The 17793-nt window shown below is 39.9% G+C and overlaps 1 protein-coding gene across 6 annotated transcripts in view; it reads right to left on the bottom strand.

Moving 5' to 3' along the window:
• Nucleotides 1-17793, bottom strand: part of gria4a (glutamate receptor, ionotropic, AMPA 4a) — a 451011-nt gene that overhangs the window by 417939 nt on the left and 15279 nt on the right. For all 6 annotated transcript variants that reach the window (XM_034167735.1, XM_034167734.1, XM_034167737.1 and 3 more), the window contains exon 2: nt 16596-16754. In XM_034167735.1, the coding sequence (XP_034023626.1) occupies nt 16596-16754 (159 nt within the window). The remainder of the gene's footprint in view (nt 1-16595; nt 16755-17793) is intronic.

A 17793-nucleotide genomic window follows, 5' to 3' on the forward strand; every position in this document is an offset into this window, starting at 1 on the left:
CTAATTACAATGCAGGACCCTCAAACTCCCCGGTCTCTGCAAACAAAATGTTGCTGCATTAAAGATATCCGAAGCAAGAAACATACAGATTCAATTTATTCATTACTGCAATGCTATTACGATTCAAGCAGGTAATGTATCCTGATGTCAGGAAAAGCATTTATTGCACCATCAGAGTGATCCACCAGTTTCACTCTGCCGGTTCCATGAATAAACGAAGGACTGCAGCAAACTAAATCTCCTCGCCTTGCCAGGATTTCAGATCTCACTTCAGTCTATTTCCCCCAGTGTAGCCATTAAGAAGACGTATAACTCTGTGAAATATCTCCAGTAAAGATGATGCTACAGCGCCATTGCTGAGTGTTTCAAATCATCTGTGAGACAGCTGAGCCATTTAATGAAAGACACAAAAAAGAAGAAGAAAAAAACGAGACATGCAAAGTGTGGAGGACTTAGGAATACATGGGAAAGTCGGTAAATCAATACATGGTAAACTGTGTATTTTTGTGTGCAGCAGGGTGTTCTGGGAAGTCGCTTAATTGGTGCCTTGAACAAGTGCTTAACACTGAAAAACACTGTGTGCTTTTGAGTGTGCACATGCATGTCTTCAAAATATGTCTCAGCTTCCAAGGTTTATCAGTTAGGCAGGTTTGGGGAAACATTTTTAGAATTTATGCAATTCATTATGATTATTTATGGAAATCACATCTATCTATCTATACATCCATCCATCTATCTGGGGTGTAGTTTAAAGTGAGGCTACAACTACATTAATACATGCTCATGGCAGTTTGTGGGACTGGGTTACAAAAAGTACATTAATCTATGGGTTTGTGACAGGGGGAATGAAAATGGGGCATTTTTCGTAAAAAAAAAAAAAAAACGTGAGACCCCTGGATCCATCTATAATTCAGTTCATAGTGCAGCGGATAAGAGAATATTTAGAGGGGAATCCTGCAAATGGTGATAAAAGCATCAAATTCGGCAGAAATACTCCTCAGACACTCTTGAAAAAAAGATTGGTCACTTGAATTTTCAATCGGTGGTCAGGTCAATTGAAGAATTACACAGAGGTCAAAATTAAAAGATGCTCCAGTCATATTGAAAAATATTCCACATTATTTGCCTGATCATAAAGATTCCAAAAAGGTATAGTTTGGACTATCTGTGACTGAATTCTATGGAGTTACGGGATAAAAACAGCAAGAATGGTGACAAAGGTCAGTCTAATTTTGTACAGGGGTCAAAAGTTAAAGTTGGTCCAATTTTGGTAAAAAGTGATGCAAATTACTCGTTGAGTTAACATGGTTTTACAAAGGAATAGTTTGGACCATGCATCATCCTTACTTATCACGTTACGGAGTAACATATGTCACATAGAATCCATAGAATCCAATAGATGTAGACCTTGTTTGACCTTTACTTTGGAGACCAAGCATTCAACAGTGTCAAAACTGTTCCATTTATTAATCCTATTAGCGCAACCAATAATTTGCATCACTTTTTACCAAAATTGGAGCAACTTTAACTTCTGACCCCTGTACAAAATGACAATGACCTTTGTCACCATTCTTGCTGTTTTTATCCTGTAACTCCATAGAATTCAGTCACAGATAGTCCAAACTATACCTTTTTGGAATCTTTATGATCAGGCAAATAATGTGGAATATTTTTCAATATGACTGGAGCATCTTTGACCTCTGTGTAATTCTTCAATTGACCCCTACCTGACCACCAATTGAAAAGTCAAGTGGCCAATCGGTTTTTTCAAACGTGTCTAAGGAGTATTTCTGCCAAATTCGATGCTTTTATCACCATTTCCATGATTGTTTCAGTTATCTGCTGCACTATCAGTTCAATTTTGAATTTTGGCTAAAAAAGGTTGGCTTCTTCCTCTTCTCTTCTTTTAGGCTCAGCCTCTGGTACTGTATGTGGTGCTGCCCCCAGTGGTGGACCAATTAGTAAAAACCTAAAGCAAGTCCCTTGTTGTTCATGAAATATGTATTTGTAGGTAAGCAATGGTACTTTTGGCTTATTGTCGTTTATCATGGAAAATTAAAGTTTATGAGTGGCACAGTGGCTTAGTGGTTGGCCCTGTTGCCTCACAGCAAAAAAAAAAAAAAAAAAAAAAATCCTTGGAGTGCTTCCCAACCTTTCTGTGTGGAGTTTTCATGTTCTCCCTGATGTTCACGTGGGTTCAACCCAAGTGCTCTAGCTTCCTCACACTTCCAAAGACATGCATGTTGGCAATAGGTGCGAGTGGCAATATGAATGTGTTTGTTTGTCTGTATGCGGCCCTGCGACAGACTGACGTCCTGTCTGGAGTGTACCCCACCTCTCGCTCAATGACTGGTGACCCTAAATTGGAATAAGCGTGCATAGAAAATGAATCTCTCCTTTCAACCATGTAATGCATCAGCGTGCGCAGAATTTAATTTTTCTGTTACGAAAAGTGTTGTCCATGAATTGAAAGTATTGTAGCACGTTATCTAGAGTAGTCATGCAAACCCCGTACACATGCATGTACTCATGCACACACACACACACACACACACACACACACACACACGTGTGTTTTCATGACATATCAGGATGCATGACAGAAATGTGAAAAATATGAACATGCCTTTCCCAAGGTCCTAGGGGCCTGGGAATTAAACTGATTCTGGCCCATGCTTAGAGGAATATGTCCATCTGTTGAGTTTTTGGCTAGGGCTGTGAGGACACTGTCTGACTTATGACTACATCATCATCACACTGAAAGTGTATGAAAAGTCCATTTCAATTTAATTCAGTTTATTTCATTTATAAACTGTCAAATCACAACAAGGCTGCCTCAAGGCGCTTCACACAAGTAAGGTCTAACCTTACCAACCCCTAGAGTAAGCACACAGGTGACAGTGGTAAGGAAAATCTCCCTCTGATGATTTGAGGAAGAAACCTCAAGCAAACCAGACTCAAAGGGGTGACGCTCTGCTTGGGCTATGCTACAGTCACAGTTGACAATACAAATATACAGAAAATTTTAAGTGTTGTTAAAAGTGTGTTAAGTTCCAACACTGGCCACTAGGCAGTGAAACTGAAGATGATCAAAAAAGATAAACACACTTACCCACTTATTTTCTAAAAAGAAAATGTGATATTTTAGTACATCTGAGATTTTTGATCTTGGACCATGTACGGGGGGGGTCAAGAATGCTTTAGAGTGCTCTGAAAAATGAGGATGCGAAAAGGTGTGTTATGAAAACAAGCGCGTGCACACACACACACACACAAACTTTTTTGCTACAGTATTAAGCCAGAAATTCTGACACCCCATGCAGGTATTCAGACCAGGATAGCTGGTAGTGGCTTTGCACATGTAATAACACTTGTCCTTTTATGCATTAAATTGCACTGAGCTGATTGGTTCCAACAGTCCATGGGGGTCTGAGTAACGTGCTAGTCACACATTCAAGATGCCTCCACTGGCCTAAGGAGCAGCATTCCTATACTGAATTCCTCACAGAATTCCAAGCTCCTCCCCTTTTAACGGAAAGTTCATTCACCCTGCAGAGAAAGCCATTTCCTGCTGCTTGTACCCGCAATCTCCTTAAGTTCCTAATTCCTTCTTTAATTGTGAAACCTGCTGTATTTTGGACTGCGGAACTAAACCGGTTTCTACTTCTGCACATCTGTGCAAACTCATCAAAAAGTGAAGCTTAGCCTATTGTTGCAAATGGAGGGAATGTTTCCGCTTCACCGTTTTCAAGGACTGCATGTCACACTGCCCCTAGTGGTGATGTACAACAATAAAGGCAAACACCCAAACAACCAACCCCAAAAGTAACACTTCAAGGAGACGATGACTCCTGCAGGCTGGTAAATAGGCTGCAAAGACAATCAGGTGCAGACTGCATGCACATGCAATCAGTACAAGTCAATAATACATAAAATGTATTAATCTGTGAATGCTTAAGTATACGCAAAATCCATATTAACTCTTGATGATAAATGAGATGATGAATCACAGCAATAATCACACACCATCACCCAGAGACCCACAACATCACTGTCATGATCTTCACTGCTGAAGGGATGTAATAGTTACTGGTTTCATCAAATGGATCAAACATTCACATAGGAAAAACAGCTTTTGCAGCCTTGAAGATGTAACATTTTGTCTCTTAATCCAGCACTGACAGTGATATAATCAAAATATGCACAGAGCCACATTGCCCATGTGGCTTGGTGGCACTAATTTGCGCACATAGAAACACATTGCAGCTTTTGTTCATGGTAACTCATGTGCATGATTTTCTATAAACCAGCAAGTGTGCGGTGCATTCAGAAAGTATTCACAACACTTCACTTTTTTCCACATTTTGCTACATTACAGACTTATCTCAAAATGGATGAAATTCTTTTTGTTTACCCTCAAAATTGTACACAAAATCCCCCATAATAACAAAGTGAAAAATGTTGGGGGTTTTTTTTTTGATTTTTTCAAATGTATATATATATATAAAAAAAAAACAGAAAACTAAGAACTCACATATGATCACTTATAAACGTGATTTTTTTTTAATAGATCTGCAAAAATTTCAGTAAACGTTTTTCATGTTGTCATTATGGGATGTTGTGTGTAGAATTTTAAGGGGAAAAAAATGTAATAAGGCTGTATCAACAAAATGTGGGAAATTGAAACACTGAATACTTTCCAGATGCACTGTAGATGCAGCAATGAGTCCACAGTACAAGCTTTCAGTGACCGGGGCATATCAAAAAACACAAACTGATATACAGAGTGCAAGAAAAGTGCACGCACTACAAAAGATAGAGAGTGACTGTGTATGCATGTGCATCCTGGGGACAGCAAAGACAGATTGACAGCACCAGAGCAGAGGATATGAATGTGTGACCCTGGGACAAGAAAATGGGCTGTATTCCTCAGTGAGTGGTGAAAACGTTGGGGACGGGGGATTTTTTATGATCCGTTCATGGTTGCTGAATACGAGAATAGAGAGCAACTAGCCAAGGTCAAGGCACAATTCCCTATTCTAATTCGGAATGTTGCTCAGCACCCCAAGCAAAAGTCAGGGATTAATTTAGAGATCCATTCACCACGCCAGTGCAGAGGAGAGAGAGAGAGAGAGAGACAGCATAAGATGACAAAGAATAGAAAAGTGGAGAAACAGAGTCCGAAGGAGGGTGAGGAGCCATGGAGGAGAACTGACGAGAGGAGGAGGAAAAGCAGTGGAAGGAGAGGCAGAGAAAGCAAATGGGTAAGAGATTGAGGAAGGGAGAGAAGTGATTCTCCTTGTTATGTATAGCCTGCAGACAGAGAGAGAAAGAGAGAGAGAGCAGACGCTTCATATCATTTTGCAAAGGCTGCTCTTCCTCATGGCTCAGTGCATTTGTGCCATGTGAGTGAACTGAAGACGCAACATATGGAAGAGACCAGAATTAGAGATAGAAATATGTGCAAATATACAGTCAGGTCCATAATTATTTGGATGGTGCAGCCATTTATTTTTATTTTACTTATTTTATTTTTGCAGCCATACACCATCACAGTGGATCTCATATGAAATAAGCAAGACGTCTGTGTTCTGCAGACTGTCAGATTAATTAAGCATGGCATTAAACATTTAGGAATGACAACTATATTTATACATAGTCCCTCCAGTTTCAGAGGTCATAAGTAATTGGATGAACTAAATATAAGGATTATCGTTAATACAAACCACCACTTTTACAGCCAGTTTTCTTTTCTATACATTAACCTATTTCAGGTCATTAATTATGTCTTGGAGATGGTATTTTGTGGTAAATCTCTCTGAAGTAGGCAGTTCTCAAAAACAGAGTGACCAAGCAAGATGGAGGCAATTAAGGGAAGCCACCAAGGCACCACTTGTATATTTCTGTAGCTGTTTTTGCAGAAACTGTGTAGAGTGCAACCTTTGTCTAGTGCATCACATGTATCCGCTTTCACGGTGGAGTGGAACAGAGAAAACACATTTTTAGCCTACATTTTTAGCTGTTTTTTCATATGAAAGCCACTGTGTCAATCATGTCCAAATCAGTCCTCTTGAACATAAACCGTCTTTCTGCCACAACCAGGTGAGATGTGGGCATCTCCTCGTCATCTAATTAGTGATAAACATGAACAGATGAACAAGATTCTTGCTATCCCTACCTACAATCAGTGGTGGGCACAGCTAACCGAAAAGTTAACTTCGATAACCATTAAACCGCTAACTGAAAAGTTAACACTCCGATCGCTCCCCTGTCTTTTACTATGAAATAATGCTGAATTTATGTGGAAATGATTGTTGTACAAAAGCTTCAGATGTCTGTCACTGAGATAGTTTTAAGCAGAAATAAGGCGATGATCTGCGAATTGCTGCTGACGCTCTGAAATTCCGCATGTGCAGTGAAGGCAGAGGGGGTGCTCAGAGGGGGGAGGGCTGAGCTTCTCACAGAGGCCTGACTGTTGCATTACACACTAGAGGTGGGCGATACCGGGAATTTTGGTATTGATCCGGTACCAAGTAAATACAGGCCCAGTAATGACGATATCGATACCAATACCTTTTCATATTTAAGCTTCATAGATCCAAAGGATCCAAAAGACCTAGGTTAGAATTTCGCCAAACATTGTACATGACAACAAAATACGTTATTATCATAATCAACATTTTTGTTTAAAAATATCACTCAACACAACTAAAACAAAATCTCCTCAGGTAGAGGGCTGACAAACCACAATACAAGGGTGCGCTGCTCTTACAGACAGCGAGTAGACTTTGATGAATCTGCGTGCGCAGCAGTCAGTGCGTGCAGGAGAGAAAAAAGCTTGAGTATCAATCTTTTTACACTAGGATCATTCAATATCAATACCAGCGTTGGTATTGATATTATCGATATTAGGATCGATCCGCCCACCTCTAATACACACAACAGACAGGAACTAGCATATGGTTTTAGGGTTTACAAACATTTTTGACCATTAAACTTTACTCACTTTACCAGCAAAAAAAATGTTAGCGGAACTAAATTTAGTGGAATCTAATTGGTCTGCTGATGGTTGTCAAGGTTAGCTGAAAAGCTAATCTGCTAATGAAAAAGTTAGCTTTGCCAATTAGCGGTTAGCAGATTAGTAGAACTATGCCCACCACTGCCTACAATCTAACAAAACAATGGGTGGTTATTACAAAATATCCTTCATTTATTCACACTCAGGGATTCTGATTTGTAGCTATTATCTATCCTGCAATCACAGTCACACACAGGTAAATAAATGCAATAACTGATACTTGATTTGTGGAGAACCCGTGTCTATTAATTTTCTTTTCATTGTACACTGTATCTAATCTGTCTGTTTCAATGACCAATAATGCAAGAGGCTGTAGACAACTATGGAGATTGTTTTCCACCATTGTGATTCATGATTCCATATCGTTTGCATTTGCCTGCAGTTAAATACTATAATAATACCTTCTGGAGACATAAAATGATGAAATTCATCACACTCATGTGGAACATAACATGAATCAAAGTGCTCCAGTAGGTTGCGTGGAAAACCTTTTAGACTTTCAAGCTCTCCTGAGGATGTTTCATCTTCATTTGCCTTTTTGACAATGAGGCCGCTTGTGCGCATTTTTTTTCACAGTCTGAACACATTTTTAAGAAGACTGTCACATTCGCTGATTTGATATAAATCATAAATGGTTCTACAGTGGAATTACACTGTATTGATTTTGTTCTGCCTGCCTGGTTAACAACCACAAAGGTCGATTTCTTCAGTTTCCAGCTAATGTATCACTTGGATGGATGCAAGATAAGCTGACTAAAAGGATATTATTACATGATATACTTGGTCAACGTTCACTTTGCAATGACAAAAAAGCTTGTGCACTGTGTGAAATGATGGAAAACACTAAACAGTGTCACACGTTGCATACACACGTGATGATATCTTCCCAGATTTCCCCCCTATTCTGCAAACCAGCCTTCATCCTAACCAAGAGCGTTGCTCAGCCCCACCACAGCAAGTGTTTCAAGTGCAAATAAATAACATAAGTCATTAAAAATAACTAAATCTTGCTGAGTCAGTGTGACAACAGAATTTGGAGTTTTACCCCCCGCTTACGCACTGGCATCAAAACACACACGTCTCTCACAAGGAGAGCGCACAAGCAAGTAAATTAGAGAAACGACATCCTGTTGAGATCATTCTCAGCTCTGACAAATATGCTTCAACGCAGTCAGCAGGAAAAACAGTCACAAACACACAATAATATAACAGACAACATGAGACTTAAAGTGAACTAATTCAACAGCGCACACCAGGAACAACTAATGACATCAATTATTAATGACTTTTTAGCAAAATATATGAGCTTTGTCACTAAAGTTAATAAGTGTGCCTTATTTGTTGTTTTAATTCCAAAATGTTAGTATCTGGGCTGCCTTAAATTTTTAAGTTGACTTAATGTTGTGGTCGACCTTTGCCCTTGCTCCGTCTGTCCTGTTTATGTGTCGATCGTCTGTTTTCACTCCAGGTGGCCGCCGCAGAGCAGAGGAACACCTGCAAATCATCATCTCCTCACACCTGACGCTCATGAGCTCCTGATCAAGAGCGGGTTACTTAAACCACAGCTTTGAGCTCAGTCGTTGCCGGATTCTTCCTTTCCATGAAGCCATAATCTTACTGCAGAATCCCTGACCTTGTCTATGCTGTTGCTTCAATGCACGCAGATGTCTGAGCTTCCTGCAGCTCATCTCAAGGTAACCTGGCTACCTCTAATTTCTGTATTAGAGCTCGTTGATCTTTTAGTGTTTCTAGGTGCCTTCCTGCGCGGCTTCCATGCTGAACTGGTCCTGACTCCCACGCCACTACCAAGCACTACGTCACTTTGGAACTCATCTGCTCTCAGCCTCAGAGCGCACAACTCTGCCACGTTCTGTCTCACAAATGACTGATCTATAGATTTGTCCCAAGTAACACATTTGAGAAAAAAGTGCACATTCATACATCCGCCCACCTCCTTTTTCTATGAGAGTTGCTTAACCCTCTGGGGCCAGCGGCATTGTATACGATGGCTAAGACCAAGCTTTACTAAATTATAAATAACTTTTTAATGATATGAGATAGAAACTTACTTTTTTACTGAAAAGTTATCTCCGCGGACTTTCGAGCCAGCCATCGGCCATCTTTGTACTCCTCATAGAAGCTGTGTGATGACGAGACAATGTGAGTGTCCAATCGTAATTGGTTCACCGTCACATGGTTTTCCAAAATCCAATCGTAGAGCAGATTTACCTCACGTGAAAAGCCAAAGATGATTTTCAGGAGTGATATGTTAGGAGTTTGAATAGCCCCCTGGGTGCTCCAGTGAGTACATACTATTAGTACATACTCCGTGTGCCCTGCGCCATTACGCACAGTGAAAGTGAGCAGACGGAGAGCCTCTGATGACAATCTCACGTGCTCAAACAAAGAGTGTATAACTATCAGGATTGCTCCACTAGTTTGCATGTGAATGTTACTGGATAATTCTGTTGCTTTCTCTGCGTAAAGCACTGTTTACTATATCAAAATAACAAAACGCAAAGACCATTTTGTATATATTGTTCATGTGCATTTGTGTTTATTGTTTGAACCTTTTTGTTGTACAGTCTTTCACACAAGACCTAAAATTAACTTTATAAAGTGTCAAAACAGTTATTGTCCCATGCCATGAGCGGGACAATAACAAATCCGTCCGCATGTCTTTCATTACAAAATCTCCTTTAACAGTGGAATGTGCCGATAAAGTGCTGATCCCGACCTCTTCTGAAACTTCTCTGCTAGTCACACGACGTCCTGCATCAACAGAGCCTTAAATTTGGAAGTGATCTGCTCATTCCAGCCTGTCGATGGCCGCTCGGGGTGCGGTGCGCCCTCCGCCACCGTGAGCCGTTTTTAATCCAGTTTTAATGGTCCTTAATCCGTGTGATACTGATAGAATCTTCATCGAAAGCCATCTGAATCTTCCAAATGGTTTCCATCTGGCTGTCTGGCAGAGTTTCTGAAAAAATTTTCATGGAACAAAACGGCAGTCGCTCAGCCATTCCTAAACAATAAAAATCCGATGAGGGGGGTGGACCAGTGCTCACTCAAAGCCTGCCCACAGGCGAATGATGCAACGGACATGCGTGAAAAAACTCACATGTGCACGAAGGTTCAAGCTTGTCTGGTGCAAGTGCACATGATTCAAATCCAAATAGTTTTTGAAAAAAATAAAAAAGGTTGGATAGTTTTCTCACAGACCTCGTATAAAGCAAAAAAAAAAAGAAAAAGAATTTTTCAAAGTATTGCACCGGTCTGTCCTCAGGCTCAAAGCTCCGTTAACACAGCCCCAAATAGCCGGGGCTAGTAGTTGGAAGGAAGTTGTTGAAGGACTGAGCAATTTATTACAAATATTGCTGTGTGGATAATTTCCTTAGTGTTTGTGTGCCTGTATTTACATCATGTGCATCTAATTTAATCCTTTTCCTCCCAGGCAAAATTTTGTTTGACTAGTCTCTCGCTCCCAGGTCCTACTTGCCTTCATAAAGATGCCTGGTATGTGCCTAGCACTTCCCAGTAAAGTAATGAGGAGTTGGGTCTGTAACCTTCGGAAGACTAAATAGGAGTTGGATGTATTATAGTAGGGTATGGTTAATAGTTGGGTGGAGTCTTATGTTAGTGAGTTAGTACCAGTTAGCACTTAACCAAGTTATCAGTAGCTTGATGACTTTAAGTCCAGAATCTGCTATTAATGAAAACCACCACTAAGCCCCCAAAAATATCATAAAAAACCTGAACCAAGGTTAGCACTAGTTAGCATTTTTACTAGCTATTGGTAGCTTCATGACTTTAGGTCGTTCACCTGTGATGATGGAGGAAATAAAAAAATAAATACTTAAACTCAAGCAAACCATTGTGAAAACCACCTGTCAGTCCCCACAACTATCCTTTAATAAGACACCTGCACTGTAAAATCTAATGTGTCGTTTCAACTTAAAAATACGAGTGAAAGGGCTGCCTTAAAATTTCAAGTTAAGTGAAAGAAAATAAGTTGTTATCTAGGTTAGATATTCCTTGTTGGGTAAACACCTGTGTTAGTTTGGGTTGATTTATCTTTCATAATTGATTTAACTCATTCAGGTAGTTGTTTGAATCTGAAATGGTCAGTTTTATAAACCTTTTTTTTCATATAAGTTGACTTGGATTTGTCAGTTGATTTAACTATTTAGGGTAGTTGTCTGAACTAGCAAATCTGTTTCATTTTAATTAAAACTGTAAGTTGTGTAAACCTTTTGTGTTAGTTAACTCGACTTGGATTTATTAATTGATTTACCTGCTTGGTTGTGATTTGAATTTGCACACACACACACACACACACACACACACACACACACACACGCACACACACACACACACACACACACACACTTAAGTGAAATCGATTAATTTCACCGAGTGAAAGTTTTACCTCCGAAGAAACATGCGGTCGACGATGCCCTCCAACTTGCGTCCAAAATGGAGGAAGGGAGGAAAGGAGCACATGTTCACTCGCCCGCAGCTGCATTCCCACAATGCATTTCAAGAAAAGCATGATGACGCAGGCGTTTTTATCCCCAAAGTCAAGTTGACTTACATTTCTAATTCAGTTGGGCCTGGATTTTCAAATTAGCATTTATTTTGTAGTTGAGATGTTTTTAACTAATAATTTCATGTTATTATAACAACCTCAGTAATCATGTGTCTTAATGACATAGAATAATATGTTAAGATAACAGACAAAATCACAATTTACAGTGTGAACCAAGAGTTTAGCCCATTAGCTGTGGGTTCAGGCTTAATTCATTACACCCAGGTTAGATGAATTGGAAACTTTAAATTGCCCAGGGGTGTAAGTTGGAGAGTGAATGTGTTTGTCAGTCTATACGTGGCCCTGCGATTGACTGGCGTCCTGTCCATGGTGTCCCCTTCTTCTCACCTGCTTCTCTGGGATCGTCTCCAACTCCCCCATGACCCTTAACTGGAATGAGCAGGTATAGAAAATAAATGAATGAATACCCACGGGGCAATTGTGTGAATTAATGTGTGGGCATTAGTCCTCGCAATTGGCACCAGGGGGCATTGGAAGGCTGTAGAATGTGTATTACTTTACACACAGGGTTTCACTCTACCTGTGGTTGTGTAATGTTATATCATTTTTGAGAATCTTTGTCATTTATTAGGTCTATGGTTCAGTATCACATAGTTCCTTGTATTATCTGCTAGCTGTAACCACCAAACACCATACTTAGGTTGGAGGTAACATATAAAACAGCTTAACTTCAACCCTTAAAAAATTATCATCTATAAGACAGAGAAGAGATTCATTATGTATATTAATTTACGCAAGTGCCACCCACACTGCTCAGCGTGGCGCTCTCGATGGAGCGACATCTCTGCTATTTTGGCATTGTGGGATAGCTCACCAGACTACTTTCGACTGACCCAGTGCTGAATTTGCCGGCATGAGAAGATACTGCTGGGTGAGTGTGAGTATTGACTTACGATCATTTAGGCATAAAAACACATGAGCTACACAAGTCCTTGTGCCAAATATATTCCTGATGTTTTGTTACCCATGAAAACGCATTGTTATCACAGGTCTGGGAACTACTTTTTGCGCAGGAATTCATCAAGCACATCGACCACGGGTGCGTACTAACACAGAGTATTCAGAAGCTGTATATTGTTCAGCCAAAACAAGAGCTTCCTCTGTTGGTCTGCCATAAGCTAGTGGCACGCCTGAGAGTACATGTGCCACCAGTGGGCATTCATGTCACGCAAAGGTAGAGAACATGTGTTTTCATAAAATTATTCTCAAACTGTTACACCATCAAATCCAGGAACTATCATCTACACACCTGGACAGAATTGAAACATTCACAATGGTCTATGAAATCTCACACCTGAGCATCACCATGTACAGCATTCATAGTTTTTATATTTTTCATCATATATTTTAGCCATGTATGCCATCCACAACTCAAGGCAATTCTGTGGTGTCAGCAATGTGGTCATGCTTGACACCAGCACAGGCAACCAGACTTGCCAGTTGCCTGAACCAGTAATATGTGCATGTATGAAACACAGAGGTGGAAGAGATGGAAGAAAGAGAGAGCTCTCTTGTAAAATGTGATTTTTTTTCCCCCCATAATATGCCATCATACAAACACACCCTTGCAGGTGACTGTATATGTGCAGGCAAACAGGGCATACGTGTATGGTGAATCTGCTTCTATAAGTGCATCTGAGTATATAACATTGAATAACATTGTCTAAAGTGCACCACAGGTTACACAATGTTATGATGGTGTAAAGAGCCTTTCACACCACTGCACACATTGCACAATCATTCTGCCACATCCACTCACATTGTTTGCAAAAATGGACGCAGCAACAACGCATCTCGAAGCCCAGAGGGGCAAAGGTATCTACGTCAGTATCTGGCTTTTCGAGTATCTGGTTAATAATGCTGACAATCGCCATCATGGACTTGTAACAGGAAAAAAACGAAACAGTCAGTCTGCGAGTCATAACCACAAGATTAGGAGCATAAAGCAGAAGAATGAGTGATGGACATCACCCTGCTGGGAGGAGCATTTTTCATTGATTGTTCGGAGTGAGGCCGGGCGGAGCTGAAGCGGCCAGGCAGATCTGAAGCAGCCGGCCTGGCCTCAGACCCACACACCCGGTCAGAGAGAGAGACAGCAGTCAGTGTGAACGAGGAGACACAATCAATCTGAAATTCTTCACTTTTGGATATATGTACACACCCAGTTTGAGCAACGGAAGTTCTGCAATTTGTCTGAGGTGAGTGAGTAATCTGAAAATAAAACGTGACATTAGTGCACCACTGAACACTGATGTTTCATTGGCTAATGTTTGCTTAGCCTTTAGCTGCAGAATCAATCAGTTGAGCTGAGTGAACATTTTATATTTCTAAATTGTTTCATCTATTTTTATTTTTACAAAATAAATCTACACAATAGGTTTTCATTGTTACTGCTGTGACTACAAGAACAGTCTCAACTTTATATAACAGATATTTTAATTTTTAACTCTCTCCTTAAAGAAAACAGCACAGTACTGTGTGGTGTTTCTTTATATTTTAAAAAAATATATTTCTTCACATGAAATGTTCATCAGAAACATTTCAACATTTGCTGTGCAGAGAACCTTATAAATCCAGAAGCACTTCAAAACGTCCAGTGATGGAGCTGAACACCAAAACCTGAAGTCCAGATGGAAGAAGAGAACATCTCTGCTCTACAAAATGTGGAGGAAAGTCTCCAAAAACTCCAAGAGGTCGAAGCTGCAGAGGAGACTTTCATCTGGTTAAATATCCTGAAACTCCAGCTTACCTGTCACCTCTGAAAACTTACACCTGTTGCTACACTTCTAAATAAAACAAAGGCTCTTTAAAGATCAACTATTTTATTTTTTGAAAAAGCTCTTTCCTTTTATATTTTAACATTAAATGAATGAATCATTAAACATGTCCATGAAGTCAAAGTTCAGTAAATAGGACTTTTGCACAGGTAGAAGAAGCCCCGCCCCTATTGTGCACAATTTCAAGCCATCCACAAATCACTGTCAAATTCATATTTGAGAAATTGCTCTGTCCCGATTACAACATTAAAAACAATCACAGTCAATGAGGATGTAATTAAATGTTGAAATGACAAAATAAAAAATGATTTTATCATGAGGTTTTTGTCACAATTGAGAAATCCTAATTAACAGACACACTGCAGTCACTGTTGCATCATTTCCTGTTGTGTTTATAATAAATATTTAAATTCTTTCATGTAAATTCTTTTCGTGTCTTTTTTTGTAGCAGGGGTGGTGGTTAGTGCGCTTGGTTTCAGTGCAGAAAGTTCCCAATTCAAACCCCACCCCTGCCACATTTCTCCATGTAATGTGGAGTTGCATCAGGAAGGGCATCCGGCGTAAAACTTGTGCCAAATCGACATGCAAATCTGCTGTGGCAACCCCACATGACAGCAAGGGAGCAGCTGAAGAGGCTTACTTGCAGTGTCTTTTTTTCCTGGTTGATATGGAGATATGAATGAATGAATCTAACGGACTTAGGGCTGCTTCACACATAGTACGAATGTGGTTGACCTGCGCATGAAGCAGAAATCGTCTGCAAAACGTGTAAAATCGTAGCTGCCTCGAACGCCTTGTACACCTGTTGCTACAACTATTTGCGCACACCAGTGGCTGAAAGACAGAATATGCCCTGTGAGAGCCCATTCGATCCCTCTCGCGGCAGGTGTCGGCCAAATTCCAGCTGACACACACGAACATCTAACACCGCTCATTTGGCACTTATTTTCCTTATTTCCCCTATTTTCGTGGTTCGCTCATAGGAGCTGTTCTGCCGTGAGTCGCCCTGAGTTGTACTTATTCGTACTATGTGTGAAGGGGCCCTTAAAAATGTACACATTACTTTTCATCCTATTTTATTTCTCTAAAAATAAATGTCCAAGGTTCATTATCCTGTTAATCAAGAAGTCATCTTATCTGAAACAACAACAACAGATAAGTTATGGTTTTAGTTTACAGATGAACATCAAAGATTTCTAAAGAATCTTTTTGTTTTTACTTAGAGCTACTTTAAGTTTTCTAATGTAAGAAACTTTTTTTAACTTCAGAAATGTACAGTAATCAGAAATTAATCTCGAGGTAAAAAAAATTGTAAAGATTTTCTTTAGAAAACTGCTGTGTATAAATTAGCAGGTCTGATGTTCTTCTGACACATTTCTGCACACAGTCATCTTCATGTTTTCTCCTGATGCCTCATTTCTATTGGATGTGTGAAGCTACGTCACAGCGCACAGCAGTGAAAGTTGGATTGACTTGAACTTTGACTGTGGTGAGTTTGACATTAAGTGGTGCTGGGTGCTGGTGAAGCATCATGCAAGCTTGGTTTTTGCGCGTCACAGTGCAAAGTATCATTTTCACAATGCTTCTCATTGAAAATGATGGGTTTCAGAGCGATGTGCATCACATTTGCACATTCAGTGTGAAAGGCCCTAAATGGGAAAATACTACCTGCAATCCTTTAAACTATCAGCAAGAACGCAAAAACCAAATGTTCCCTTCCATTATGAACAGAAAGAACCAACTGTCACATCATGCTTCCACTGTGCCATTTTAATGTTATAAACAGTTTTTTAAAAGGGAAAAATGGCACTCAAATTGTCTCAAACTGTCAGAATCAAGGGGTGGGGGGGAACCTTGTAGCTTGAGAATCAATTTTTGTGACATTGGTTCCATTATCAAAAAAAGAATCTGAAATTCACCATGTTTCTTCTGATGTAAAAATAGAGATAATGAAGTTGCAGTGGGAGATAATTAAGTTTCAGTCCAGTCTTTCAAAACTTTGAGACATTAATTAAACCAATCTCTATCCATCAGTGCAATGCAGAGTTTAAGGTTAAAGGCTGAGCAGCAAACAGGGAGAACAAGAGAGAAAATAGCTCCTTGTGCGTCAGTTCTTTTCCAGTCACAAACTTACACGCGTTGGTGACGGCGAAGCTGTTGGCCGTCTCAATGTTGTCCACATGGGGCACCAGGTTAAAGGGTGCTTCTGTAGCATTGGGGCTGGTGTTGTGAAGAAAGATCGCTAGTCGGAACGCTGTATACTCCTGATCGGTATTCCTAATGAACAACCCACCTGGAGAGGGAAAACAAAAAGGAGGGGAACGTGAATGAAGTGAGTTATCATTGGATGAAGAGACAGAGAGAAAGGAGGGCAGATAGAGAAATCCAAAACCTAAAAGAGATTTGCTTGAAAAGACATTTTGTGATTCAGCATGTCTGCGTGCACACACGCACACACTAATATGAAAACAAGTCAATTTCTGCATCACAGTGATGTGCGTGTGTGTGTGTGTGAGAGAGAGAGAGAGAGAGAGAGAGCGAGAGCGGAGTACAATAAATTAGCGGTAAAGGAGTCCAAGAGAAAATTAGTTGGAAAGGTGACGGTAGATAACAGAAGGGGGTGGTTGGATCAAAAAGTGTCATCTTAATAAAGGAAGCGAATGAATCTCTCACACGTGCATATGCACACACACACACACACACCTACTCACCTGATTTACTCACACCTACAGGGTGAGTAAATCAACATTCAAGGTCATGTTTTATCAAATTGAGTGCTTGAAATCTTATTGTATGTGCATGAGATTGAATTTGCTCCCACATTTTGCTTAATTTATGTGCACAACGTAAGTGTATATAGAGAGAAGAAGCACAAGAGTATGAGGTTAAATGCACCTGCATCCCCAATCTAATATAATCGTGACCATAACAATCACAAAGCAACAACTACTTAAAGCATGTGGCAGCTTGAATGAATGACTTTGCCTCATACATGACCATCATTATTTACTGTGTACCTGGAAAGTATTCACAGTGCTTCACTTTTTCCACATTTTGTTATGTTACATTCTTTAAAAAATGTAGTAAATTCATTTTTCCCCTCAAAATTCTACTCACAACATTCCATAATGACAACTTTGTTTTTTTGTTTGTTTGTTTGTTTGTTTTGTCAGTTTAATAAAATAAAAAATAAGAAATCACATGTACATCAGTGTTCACATCCTTTACTCAATACTTTGTTGATGCACCTTTGGCAACAATTACAGCCTCAAGTCTTCTTGAATATGATGCCACAAGCTCGGTGCACCTATCTTTAGGCAGTTTTGCTCATT

The sequence above is a fragment of the Thalassophryne amazonica genome, chromosome 4 (assembly GCF_902500255.1).
Source record: "Thalassophryne amazonica chromosome 4, fThaAma1.1, whole genome shotgun sequence".
Lineage (NCBI taxonomy): Eukaryota > Metazoa > Chordata > Actinopteri > Batrachoidiformes > Batrachoididae > Thalassophryne > Thalassophryne amazonica.